This window comes from Lycium barbarum, chromosome 11 (assembly GCF_019175385.1).
Source record: "Lycium barbarum isolate Lr01 chromosome 11, ASM1917538v2, whole genome shotgun sequence".
NCBI lineage: Eukaryota > Viridiplantae > Streptophyta > Magnoliopsida > Solanales > Solanaceae > Lycium > Lycium barbarum.
Genome location: NC_083347.1, coordinates 9,253,586 through 9,267,079, shown reverse-complemented (window position 1 = coordinate 9,267,079; position 13,494 = coordinate 9,253,586). Strand labels below are relative to the sequence as shown.

Genomic DNA, 13,494 nt, shown 5'->3' with positions numbered 1-13,494 from the left:
TATGACGCATTGCATTTGCTGTTCATTCACCTAAGAATCCTTCACTAGAATATTTTTTCTATTGTAATTGTTGACTAATGCAATGAGTTTGCAACTAATAGTGAGGCTATTTACACTTATTATATATGGTAGTTGGAGATGGGCGTGAATTCCTTTGTTTTGGAATTGGGTCGGGTAGTGGGTAAAAAAGTTGGGGCAGGTCATTGAGAGTCATTTCCTGGTAGGCCAGAATGTGCTTTCTATGTAGAGGTAAGCAGAGGTACGGATGCACGCTTGCAGTGGCACTTAGATAAATGCATTTATCGACCACAGATGGGAAAAGACTTTTCCTTCGAGCTTTATATTCTTGAATTTCCTGCCACAATTATGAGATTTGAAAGATCAGAAGTTTGATGAGAGAAATATGTTTACTACATATATTAAGACTGTCAAGGAAGCTCTATCGGATTGTAGAATTCGCCTTGGAGTCTATTCTTACGAAACACGGAAATAATGGATCTGTCCCTTAAACACTTATCTCATGAATATCAGGCTTAATTCGCTTAGCACACGGTTCGAACATGTGACTCAACCTTTGCCAATTGAGCTAAATCCTACGGCCTTTCTTCGTGTTTTTCCTGTAAAGGATATATTTTTGAAAAGGGCCAAAATTACCCCTAAACTTTGAAAAATAGTTCATTCATACCTTTCGTTATACTTTAGGGCCAATTATACCCTTACATTTATACTATGGGGTCAATTATACCCTTATGTCTAACTGCTGCCACGTGGCATCATCCTAACCCTTCAAAATTATTGTACCCTCAAATAATTTTTTACCCACTAAAATAACTCAATCCGACCCGAATTTTTTTTTCAAGCAAAAATAATACGGAATTATTTTTATTTTATTTTGCTGGAAAAATTATCCGTATTATTTTTGCTGGAAAAAAAAAATTCAGGTCAAGTTGAGTTATTTTAATGGGTAAAAAATTATTTGAGGGTAAAATAATTTTGAAGGGCTGAGATGATGTCACGTGGCAGCAGTTAGACATAAAGGTATAATTGACCCCATAGTATAACTATAAGGATATAATTGGCCCTAAAGTATAACGAAGGGTATGGATGAACTATTTTTCAAAGTTCAGGAGTAATTTTGGCCCTTTTCCGTATTTTCAATGAAGAGAAATTAAATTACTTGAGGTTCAAAGATAAAATCAGATCCTGTCGTCACCCAAGTTAAACAATCATTTTGGAGCTGCAAACGAAAAACATATATTTAGCTCAACCACAAACATCTGCACACAAAAAAAAAAAAAAAAAAAAAAATGAACACCTATAATCTCTCCTAATAGAGACAAGACACACCTCAGAGCACTATCTTTTAGAAGTTTGAGATAAATATCTATGAATATGGAATTCCTTCAACAATTATCTAATGGTGGTATTATCATGCATGTTCAAAAGTAAAACCTCAACTCTAGATTCAAGAATACAACCCCGACCACAATTTTATGGAAAAAATTGGTAAGCATCCATAAAATGAGGATTACATGCTAAACCACCGCCAAAAAGGGCATATATCATACAGCACGAAAGGATCTTACGAGTCTTCTATAAGCTCTTCTGCCTCACACTAAAAATCTCTACCAGAATATGATGTTGCCGCTTTGATTTCCCCCTTTACCTGATTGAACACCTTCGGGACACATCACAGCAGAGTGAAGAAATCAAGGACAACTAATACTCATCTGCTCCATAGTGCGACATACGATGCTAGTTACCACAAACATCCCATCTCCAAGTGACAGAGAATACAGACCGAGCAAATCAGCGCCATCATCAATGGACTGCAAAATTTTCAAAGGTATAATTCACATGAAATACAATGGCAGCTGATAGACTGACTTGAGTTATCATGATTTTGCACATTAAAACCTGAAAATACCACTCTGCTTCTGCACATACCATGTCTGAGTGCTTAGGTACTGGAGGGTGGTGTTCCTTGACTAAATGATGTTAGGCGTTTAATAAGACTACCCTTCAATGATTCAGGAATTCGTGAGATAAACATTGGTTTGGCATCTGCAATCAATAACTTCCTGCAAGAAGAACGATATTTAGCACAGATATTCTCAGTTGTAACTTGTAACATAAAAAGAAGACAGGGAGTATATTCTCAGTTGTAACTCGCAAGTCAGATCTGAATAATAGTTAGTAACAGACTCCATGATAATTGTTCATTGGCAATACAAGTTCAAGCAAATACATTCAACAGATTTAAATAGTTCAAGAACTGACGGGTAGCCAAATGATATCCATAGATCAGTGAATTGCAAGTCATGCTCATATCTTGCCTAAAGTTAAATCTTTTCTAAACCAAGAATTTTAATGTTTCCAGAAACTTTTATGGGTTCCTGTAAATGAAAATGAAAGAAACATTCTTTAACATCATTGTGTTCACCTATGGAACATTTCAAATCAAGTGCACATGTTAGAAATATCAATAATGCATTCGTGCAGTGACTATCTACCTCCTAACAACAAAAACAACAGCAATATCATCAACATCAAACAACAGCAACGAGGATAATTTATACAAGAATAAGAAACAAAGATCTTTGGGTTGCTTGAATGATATCTTTCCTTTATATTTTTAACCAAAAAGCATCTTGCATTACAAGCTACAAGGATTATAAGGAAATAATATAGTGGCAAGCTAACAGCACCAGGCAAAACAAATTAAGGGACACACTTCTCTCTCAGATCATATACTGCAAATTGGAAAAATTAAAACAAGACAAAAGTTGGAAGACTGAATTGTGCAGTGGAGAGGACATGTAGAATATGAGCCAAGGCAAAAACAAACAGCACATTTATGTGAGCGGTGGATGCAGTCATAGGATTCAGGGGATTTTTACTCGTCAATTTACAACAGCTAGATCTGGATTCAAAAAGGCAAAAAAGAAAATCTTCATGCAACACAGTAAAAGCAAGAAAAGCAGAAAAGGTGCTTGCTGGTCACTTACCTTATCAAAAAAAAAAAATGGAAAAAGACTTGTCAATCACTTTGGGTAAAACCAAATTTTCCATTCACTGTCAATAAAACCCAATTAGGTGCTCCTTGCATCTTCTTGATGCTTTACTAATGACATTTGATTACTTTACCCAAAAAACCCAATTAGGGGCTCAATGCTATTAATTCGCGTTGAAACTATAGGAATCCCCTGTAATCAATCCAATCCATTATAACCCATTTCATTTCAATACTGAAGAAGCTTTACCAACCATTAAGGTTCAAAATATTGTTACCGAACAATACTTGTCCCAAAATAAATTATGTATTGATGGATAACTTTTAGCAAAGTAAAAAGAACCAAAAATGATGTCTGCTTTGTTACATTTACCAATCTTAGAGAAAGAGCAATTTAGCTGTGAAGCGCTACTGGGTAGATGATGAAGCACAGCTGGTGGGCTAATTTGGATGTCAACCGCTGCTGGACTAATTAAAGAATACTCAAGTAGGAAAATCCAGGATGGGAAACAGATAAGTCTTTTCCCTGTTTCACAGAAAAAGATGAGGGAAATTTCATTTTCCTTCTTTTTGTTTTAGATTGTCCCTAAACTAAGTCCAACAACTAATACGCCTCAATCCCGAGCAAGTAGGGATCGGCCATACGAATCCTCACTTGCCATACTGCTCTACTTAAGCTCAATCTTAAGACCCCCATATAATACACTAACAACAAGAACAACAATAATGATAAATGTTGCCATATAAATCTCAGCTAAGACAAAAAGATTCCTAGAAAAATTAAGACCTAAAGTAAATATACTAATGTAACAAAAACATAGTCCCAACTGATACATATCGCATATTTCAGATTTTTTCTTCCAGTATGTCGTACTTTCGCTAGGTCTGTGTGGATCCAAGAGATTATAAGTCTTTCACAAGACAACTTCCTTCCAAGTGATTTTAGGTCTACCTCGTCCCCCTTCAACACCTTCACTCACCACAGTCCCTAAACTAAATCCACTTTCTCAAATTAGAAACTTCCTGTGCAGTTTGCAAGATACTTCTTCTGCACACTTCTCCATGATTTTCCCATTATTCTATAATAAAGAGATATTTTGGAACCTACTTCAATCCTAACGCTGTCAAATTTTTCCAGACAATCAACACTATGCTCATTCTTGGACCACTTTCATTTTAGTAGAATAATAGTTCAAAGTTTCCTTAATAATTGCACCAAAACAAAACGGGACAACTACACCACCATGGAGTGAGTATCAAACTTAACCAATGACAGAAATGAAATTGTACTCTTCTAAACCCAAATAGAATCAACTTGCCATATACACACATATACATTAAAATCTAAAACCCCAGCTTAACCAGCTTCGATATAGGTGACCAAACAAATATGTTTTCTTTAACCCACCCACAAAAAAAAACAAATTCCCTCAAACTCCAAAGGTATTAAATCTAAATATTCAGAGCAGGCATTAGTTTCACTGAGAGATTTCTCGTTGGGAAGAAGTAAAAATGCATTTGTCTTGGAACTTCAACATCTCCATGGCAGTAATTATATTTATCATGTTTACCATACAAATTCACGTCAAAGTCACCTCTTAATCTTTTCCCACTATCATCCTATGCAAGACACTCCACGTCCCAACTTGACCTACGCAGTTTAACTAAGACAAAGATGAAGAAGAAAGTCTGGATGTGTTTTTTATTAACAGGAAAAAAAAAGTCGGGATGCGCTATTGCTTAGGAATACAAAGATAATAAAAAATATATGCAACTATGCCCCAATACTAAAGCATGTACACGTAAAATGTTAGCTTACTTTTATGAAGGTAGTAAAATACTGCATCATCTACTAATGAAAAGACATAGCAGGTCAAACAAGTTCGGAATAAGTAAATAATAAGAAACAAGGTAACAGTACCACGCACATATTCGAGTTTCCCATAGTATCTAATTTATCGAAATTTATATTAAAACAAAAAAGAAGAGAGAAGCAACTTCCGACCTCAAGGACAAACAAGTACTCTTAATTGAACTACTTCAAACTGCAAAGCTAGAGGAACGTACTTCATCGCATTCATGTCTGATGCTTCAAAGTCTGATTGTGCCCCTGACTTCTTTGTACGCATAAAAGCATAGACTTCTTCTGACCAACCACATGTTCTTAGAACTAATGAAGCTTCCTTATAGAGCCTGAAACTCATTAGAAAGATAGGGTTAAATAATCACTTTGATAAAAATAAGATAAAACTGTTAGAAATTTATCTAGCAGGACACAGAAAGCAGAAAGTACGTCACTATCTCTAACCATTAAAAGAGATGACAGCAAAAGGGAGCTTCCCAATTATATAGCTTGACAACAATAAAAATCAGAACTCATAAGCTTGGGTCAAAGTCCTACTCAACCTCCTTGCCTAGAACTCTTATCAGTACAGTTAGTGAGGTCAACATAAGATATGGTTAACCAACATCATAAATCAACTGAAAAGAACAATATATGCACAAATTCCACACTGCTCGACAACCTTGCCTTAGACCCTCCTTTTTTTTCTTTTCTTTTTATCCAAATAACTGACAGGAAACGTTATATCACTTCCCCACAGAAACTGAAAGCAGAGATGGACCAGACCACAAAATTGCTTTTCCATTAGCTGTGGTGAATAGTTACTGCGAATAGCTCTAACCAGGTATGGATTTGGAAGAGATGAGCGATTCCAGTTTATTAACTCATAGCTCCGTTTGGCCATAGATTTTGAAGTTGAAACTTGAGTTTTTGAAGTTGTGATTTTTGGAATCTGAAGTTGTGTTTGGACATGCATTCTACTTGGAAAAAATTGAAGTTTTGTGAGTGAAGTCCCAAAAACATATTGGAAGAAAAAATTTCAAAATCTGATCCAAAATCTATGGCCAAACGCTAGCTAAGGATATATTATATATGGCATATTAAGAGAGAGAACAATGCAACGCAAAATGCATTGGCATCCTATGCAATCAGGAAAACCCAGCAAAAGGCAAGATCAAAATTCAGCTAAAGCTACTTTGCAGAATAAAACACGTAAAAGAAACCCCTGGCATTTTCGGAGCACATAATCTCAAGTTCTAACAAATGTAAGGACAAGTACAATAGTTCAAAACTTCTATCAATGCGGTATAATAATACTAAGGCAGAGAAATGCAGGAAATCCAAAGAGAGTAACATACTCTTTCTTTAATTCTTCCACCTTTGCACGAGACTGAGCATCTTGCTCAAGCAGAATGCATTGATCTGGTGATTTTCTCTTTGAACCTGATACAGAAGACGATTCAACATGGCCATTGGGCATCTCCTTGTTTACAGAAATTCTTGCTGCTAGGCCTTCACTATTCTCCCCATTATTTCTATGCAGACTTCCCCTCAATGTATCAGTTGCAACACTCTGGATTTTGCCATTTCCATTTGCTAAAGATGATGATCTAGTCACCTCTTCGTGGTATGGATCCCTTCCTGCAGCCTTTCCATTACTTCCACCATAATCTTTATGGGGACCATCTGCTATTGAGTTGGTTGCTACAATTGGAAGTTTTCCGTTTCCATTCGTTAAGGCATGTGATCTTGTCATCTGGCCATTACCACAACTTTTGCTAACACCATTCCTCTCTGGTAATGATGTAACCTCTTTCTCTGTAAGAACTGATGCTCTCATATCACCGGTTCTATCGCCAGATTTTCTTTGATGAACAACAATTTTAATATTACCAGAGGTAGGTATCTTCTTGATGGAAGATCTTTCAAATGTGTTCAACTCCCTCACTGGGCTTGAATGCACTTTACTGACCTTAGACGTCATTACATTTTCTTTGTCAGAGGAGTGGCCTAAAACTTGTTTGCCATTTTCTGCTTTTGCCAAGTCAAAAGTCGAGATTTTGGATTTAGCCAAGCCGTTGGAATGATTGGACTTTGACCCATTAAGTGATAGACATGTCTTGGTGGGTGGTGACCTCTGTTTGGTACGAGAGAAGAAAAGAATGTACACCTTCTCCGACAACACTTCTTGCAAGGTTGAAAGAGAAACGCAAGAATCATTACAGCAGTACCAACGACCCACAGCATCCTGTTTAACAGCCAACCAATATCAAAACGCAAACAATCAGGTACATAAAACTATGATTGCCTCTTATCATCTAACTACTATCATTTTTTACAATACCAAGGATAAAGAATGAAGAAAAAGTTGAGACTCTTGTAAGCCTGGTTAGACAGAAGCTTTCCACCAGTAATGGTGTTGACGATACAGCAACTTTTGCATGTGAAATGATAAGGCACATGATTTGACTTTTATTTTTAGTAACTTTTTAATACTTCTCAGGATAAAAAAAATACGAGGGGCAATTAATACGAAATGAAGCTATCACCTTGATATATGCATAATAGTGCCCTGAATCTGGTGAAAAGCCTGAGTGGACAATAGTTCCAAAAAGATTGTATTCTGGATGCAGATCCTGCAGAATAAAGAACATAAAGTAACTTGACTATGAGACAGATGTCGCTTATTTCTCAAATTATTTAGTAGAATTTATTGTTCAATCAGCTAGGATAACACTACAATACAACTACACATCATTAAACTTATTTATGTGAATAGGCACACTACTGTTCAGTCAGCAGAAATTACAGGTACAATTCTAAAAGAAAGTTCAAAAACACCTACATGCACCATATACTATTATGCCCAAATTGATGCAACCCATTATAAATCCATTGTACCATGTATCAAGAATGCCAAAAAACTCTGTCCCCCAAAACCAAATACAAAATGAACTTTCTGATTTTAATTGGGAAAGAAAAATGCAGTGGTGGGGGAGCAAAACGGCATATATTGAACTTAATCACTACTGCACACACCTGACTCGCTTTGCACATGTAGCTTGAAAGCACTAGAACCTCCTCAAAAGCAATGGGCTTATCAATCTTCCCACCATATATTCCTTCAAACCTCTATCCACAAACAAAAATAAGTTAGCATTGGCAGTTGACAGTAAAACACAAAAGACATAAAACTTCAACTGTTTTGTACCTTGAGCTGAATGACAAGAACATTTGGTGCTTGAAGAATTGACATTTGCTTCCTTGCTGTCACCAATTTCTTACAGCTAAACAAGAGTAAGTCCTTACTCCAACAGGTTTGCAAATACGAACTTACAACAGCACATTTATCATACACTATGAATTAAGGGAAAAGGAAAGAGGATAATACTTACTTCTCGCACTTGTACTTATTGTTGCCATCCAAAACCTCAGGCTGAAAAAATCTCTGCAAAGCATCCTTGAGTGAGCTGCTGTGCAATACATCAAGACTTATATCCATGATCTCGTCCACCTTATTTGACTCAGCACCACATGACAAGCACTTAACCTGGCTCTGCAAAGCACCCCCAAAGATCTCCTTAACAATGGTATTCCCATTTCCATCAGCACCACCTCCACCACCCTTCCTTCTCTGTTGCTGCAATTTCTTCAGCCGCAAACACGTATTGTGGCAGGCGTCAATGACATAGCGCAAGAATTCATGGGCATCCTCTTGTCTTCCATACCTAAAATGCTGGGCGAAAATCTTTAAGCAATTATTAATCTTGGCCGGAGTATCTAGTGCTGACTCGAGACTCAAAGACCTAGCTATTCGCTTTTCTAATATACAAAAAGGACATTCGTTCTTCTTCTCTGAAGCAGCTGCAGCTCCAGAATCACCTGCACAATATAATAGGAATCTTAATTCCAAGAAAAATTAAAATACCGGGGCATCAATCAAACAATCTACCGACTACACCTCAACTATAAAAAAAAATAGCTGAGGTAGGCAAGGCTAGAAAAATAGTACAAATATCATGATTCAATTCAGAACTAGTTGAATGATTTGAGACAGCTATATGAATCCTCAATAACCATAACAAATACTACGTCTCAATCCCAAACTAGTCGGGCCTTTACTACGTGAATCATCAATAACCATAACAACTAACACCTCAATCCCAAACTATTAGGTTCAATGTACGAATCAGCAATAACCATAACAACTACCACGCATCTATATCAAACTAATTGGAGTCAGCAATATAAATCCCTAATAATTTATTCTGCTTTAATAGGGCATGTAAGGACATGTACAAAGTAAAAAAACAAAGACACACAGAAATACAAGGAAGATGAGTATAATAAATATTGGTTTGCGAGCTATTGCACAGGAGCTAGGTTTACCCTGTGCGCACCCTGAAGGGTAGCGGCTGCGGGTTCCCATGTCATAAAAAAAAAAATGAGTATAATAAATATTGGAGAGCGCGGACCTTTATTCCAAGAAAAGCTAAAAGACCAGGGCATCAATCAAACAATCTACCAACTACACCTCAACTATTAAAAAATTAGCTGAGATAGGCTATAAAAATACTACAAATATCATGCTTCAATTCAGAACTAGTTGAGTGACTTGAGACAGCTATATGAATCAGCAATAACCATAACAACTACCACGCCTCAACACCAAACTAATCGGGCCTATAATATGTGAATCCTCAATAACCATAACAACTAATACCTCAATCCCAAACTATCAGGTTCAATATACAAATCAGCAATAACCAGAATAACTACCATGCTTCAATAATAAACTAATTGGAATCAGCAATATGAATCCCAAGTAACCATTCTGCTTAAATAGGGCATGTAAGGACATGTATGAAGTAAGAAAACAAACACACATACAGAAGGAAGATGAGTCTAATAGATAGTGGAGAAATACCCCGCCTCAATCCCAAATTAGTTGGAACAACTACCACGCCTCTATCCCAAACTATTAGGGTCGACAATACGAATCCGTTATAAACGACTCGATACCAAACTAATTGGGCCAGCTATAAGAATACCCAATTTTAAAAAAAAAATGAAACTGGTAAGATTATATGAATACTCAATAATCATTATAGGAATCCACTATAAACATAAATTACCACACATCAATATCAAACTAATTGGTATTGGGGCCAGCTATATGAATATTCAATAATCATTGAAGGAATCCACTATAAACTAAAACTATCACGCAATAGTACCAAACTAACTGGGGCCAGCTATACGAATACCCAATAATTCATTCTAGTTCAATTAGCCATGTAAGTATATCAATGCTAAAAAAAGGGGGGCTTAGCTCATGTACACAGACACAAAAGGAAAGATGAGTATAATAAAAAAATTAGTTAAGGTAGGCTATAAAAATACTACAAATATATCATGCTTCAATTCAGAACCAGTTGAGTGACTTGAGACAACTATATGAATCCTCAATAAGACAATAACCATGACAAATACCACGCCTTTGTCCCAAACTAATTGGGCCTATACTGTTGGAAAAAACAAGGGAAATTATAACATCAAATATATCATTGATTTATAAGCAAGTACAAGTAATGTTTGAGTCGTGCTGGGCACTGTAAAATTAAACAAGTCTTCTCTATTAGATGAGCAGGAACAACAAAACTTAAATAACAAAATCAAAACTATGTGAATCCTCAATAACCATAACAACCAGGGGCGAATCTATATATGAAAAATGGGTCACGCGAACTCATGGTCACCTGACTAAACTCGGTTTTTTTTTTTTTTCAATCTAATATTAACTGAAGGAACACATGGTCAAACAAGACCAACTGGAGACTGGTTAAGTGTGGCATCAAACCCTACTAAATGCACTTTAGCGTCTTTTAAAAAAAAAAAAAAAATCTAAGGTGAACTCATCCTGTTGAAATCCTGGATTTGCCCCTGATAACAACTAACAATTCAATTCCAAACTATTAGGTTCAATATACGAATCAGCAATAACCATAACAAACTACAATTCCTCGATACTAAAATAATTGAATCAGCTACATAATAAATCCCTAATAAACCATTCTACTTAAATAGGGCATGGTAAGAAGTAAATTAATAATAAATAGTGGAGAGAGAGAGAGAGAATAATTACAAGAAGAGGAATGTTGAGATTTGAGGCAGAAATAAGCAAGTGGAGGGGTATAAGTGAGGCACTGAAGGACAGAATTGAGATAACAGGAATTGCCAAGGTTTTTAAGCCCTAATGGAGGACCAGTTTTGCGTCTCAGGTTCGGCTGCCAATTCATTTGCAAATAATAGCCCATTAACCCCCTGCCGCGTATCGGCTACCCCGAACCTGCAGCCACCACGATCGCATCGCCCCTCGTAAGTACTATCCTCTTTCTATTTTTCTCTTTTTCTTTTCCTGTTAGGTTTTGTAATTTGGGTTTCAAGGAGGAGGGAGATTTGCTTGGAGAAGAAGGGGGGGGTTTAATTGTGGTTTCAAAATTTGGGCAAAATTTTTAGTTTGGGTGAAAAAAAATAAAAAAGAATAGTGTGGCGTTGTTGGGTATATAGTGTTTGCGCCAAAAGGAAGGAAGGAAAGAAAGAGAAGAGTAGAGGAGAGTGTGGAATTTTCTCCCCTATTTTGTGCTGCTCTTTAATTTTTGCCAGGAAACTTCGGTGCGGCGCTGTGGATGGGTTGCTCATTTCTTAAATTGGAGATCTCGAGTTCACATTTCTTTAAAAATGGGTCTAATCTGATGCGAATTCAGATATAATCAGGTTTTAATACGGATATCGGATATCAGAAGAGAAATGAATTTTATTGCGGGGCATAATTAATCTTTTTAGATAAAAGTTTCTTACAAATTATGCCCCACACTTGTAAAAAAGTTTATGTTTTGCTAGGCATAATTTCGATTTTGAAGGATAAAAGTTTAAAGACCAGCCTATTTGAAAGACAACCCGTGCAATTTCTTCGACAAAGTCGCCACACCCACAAGTCGGGCCATGAGTATTTTGAGCATGTTTGGATGGGCACAGCTTATAAGCTGCTTTTTTTAAGCTTAGCCAAACGAATCAACTTATTTTTTTAGACTTATTGGGCTCTTTGTCTTTCCCGTCCTGTAGCGGGCCCGGGGCCTGTATCCTTGGCAGAATTGCACAAATACCATTTCATGAACACCTCTTTAACATAGTTAATATTTACACCTCATTCCAATTTATGCGATAATTTTCGTTTTCCAAGAGTTTATTTAACTAAATTTTGAAACTAAATTAAATTAGATTAACTCAATATTTTAAGACTAAGAAAACTACATCAAAAGTACATTCGGTTGCGACTTTTCTCATATCAATTTGATGAAAAAATACATCTTAAAATGTTTGATCAAAATCAATACAATTTGAATCTCGAAAAGTGTCAATTAAGAGTTAGACTTTGTTTAAAGTTTTATATGGTTGAAGTTCAACCACATATGACTAAAGTCATTTTTCTTTGAACTTCAGCCATATATAGCTAAATTCACTTAGTTTTATAGTGATATCCAAATAAAGTAGCCCCTAAAATTTTTACTACCATTTTCTAGCTTATAGCGCTCTTTTTTTTTTTTGGGTTAATTAATCCAAAATTAGGAAAGATCAAACTAAAGATGACCAGAATTGCGCCAAACTCCTACTCGAGATTACAGTTTGTTTCTTAGCTTTTTTATTATTGAACAAAAATGTTAGAAATCCTCATCCTATTTTTGATATTTGTCATTTTGTTTCATAGCACAATTTTAGCAACCCCTTAATTATTCCTTAATTCTGAAGTTCCCATTTTTGTGTTTCATGTATAATTTTAGTTAGCACCAACTTTATAAATATTGTTATAATAAAATTTCTATCGATATTCGAATAATTTTTAGAATGTTAGTTACATAAATAAAATACTTAATCTTGTTGTAGAGTTCATGTCTGAATTGCTAGTCTGTTTATAATTTGAATAAAAAAACTGAGATCAATACCTAGGAATTTTTTTCCCTTTTCCAAGAACATTAGTGTGCTTTAGTCTCAGCTCTTAAGTTGAAACTAACCCATGAATAATACTTTGTGATATGCGCTTTAAATTTAATTTAAACAGAACAAAAAAAAAAGTTCCAAAATATGACGAATAGTCAGAGAAGGCAAATCCAAGCCAGCCTTATCCTCTCTGTTACTTAACAAAAAGTTTCTATGGCAGTGGTGGCCTTCTCAAACAATAAGTCAGTCTTTCCTTTGTCCCATACAAACAAAGAACATTAAGTACATGTTTGTTCACAAACTATCCAAATCAAAAATAGGGAACAAAACTTGAACGAATAAACTGTACGATTTTATTTATATTTATACATATAGGAGTATCAATTAGTTACTTGGGCTCGTTTGGTACGATGGATAATCAAAAATAGTCTTGAGATAAAAATTTAGTGCCGCCTTATCCCAATTTTGATTGGAATAAAATCCCGGGATAACTAATCCTGGAATTAGTTATCCTGAGATTATAATGTTATTTTATCCAACATTGAGGTTGGAATAACAATCCAGGGATTAGTTATATCGGGATAACTTATTTTCTAACCAAACGAGCCCTAATGTATAAACATCATATCTATGATGCGAA

The 13,494-nt window shown here is 35.7% G+C and overlaps 1 protein-coding gene across 1 annotated transcript; it reads right to left on the bottom strand.

Annotated features, from left to right (window-relative positions):
* Positions 1 to 1,348: 1,348 nt before the first annotated feature.
* Positions 1,349 to 11,523, bottom strand: LOC132616584 (ubiquitin carboxyl-terminal hydrolase 25). Its single transcript, XM_060331089.1, has 9 exons — positions 11,002 to 11,523; positions 8,252 to 8,738; positions 8,068 to 8,143; positions 7,896 to 7,988; positions 7,406 to 7,492; positions 6,215 to 7,104; positions 5,081 to 5,206; positions 1,948 to 2,081; positions 1,349 to 1,829 (listed from the first exon to the last, which is right to left on the bottom strand). Exons 1-8 carry the CDS (start codon positions 11,171 to 11,173, stop codon positions 1,961 to 1,963), a joined length of 2,052 nt encoding a protein of 683 aa, XP_060187072.1. The 5' UTR covers positions 11,174 to 11,523; the 3' UTR covers positions 1,349 to 1,829; positions 1,948 to 1,960.
* Between the last annotated feature and the right edge of the window lie 1,971 nt (positions 11,524 to 13,494).

Excerpts from the sequence above, each read along its gene's own strand:
- LOC132616584 (XM_060331089.1), bottom strand. The coding sequence starts at position 11,173 with ATGGGCTATTATTTGCAAATGAATTGGCAGCCGAACCTGAGACGCAAA. Across the intron at positions 7,989-8,067 it reads TTCTTGTCATTCAGCTCAAG|AGGTTTGAAGGAATATATGG; the intron begins GTACAAAACAGT and ends GTTTGTGGATAG. Across the intron at positions 2,082-5,080 it reads TCAGACATGAATGCGATGAA|GAAGTTATTGATTGCAGATG; the intron begins GTACGTTCCTCT and ends TTCTTCTTGCAG.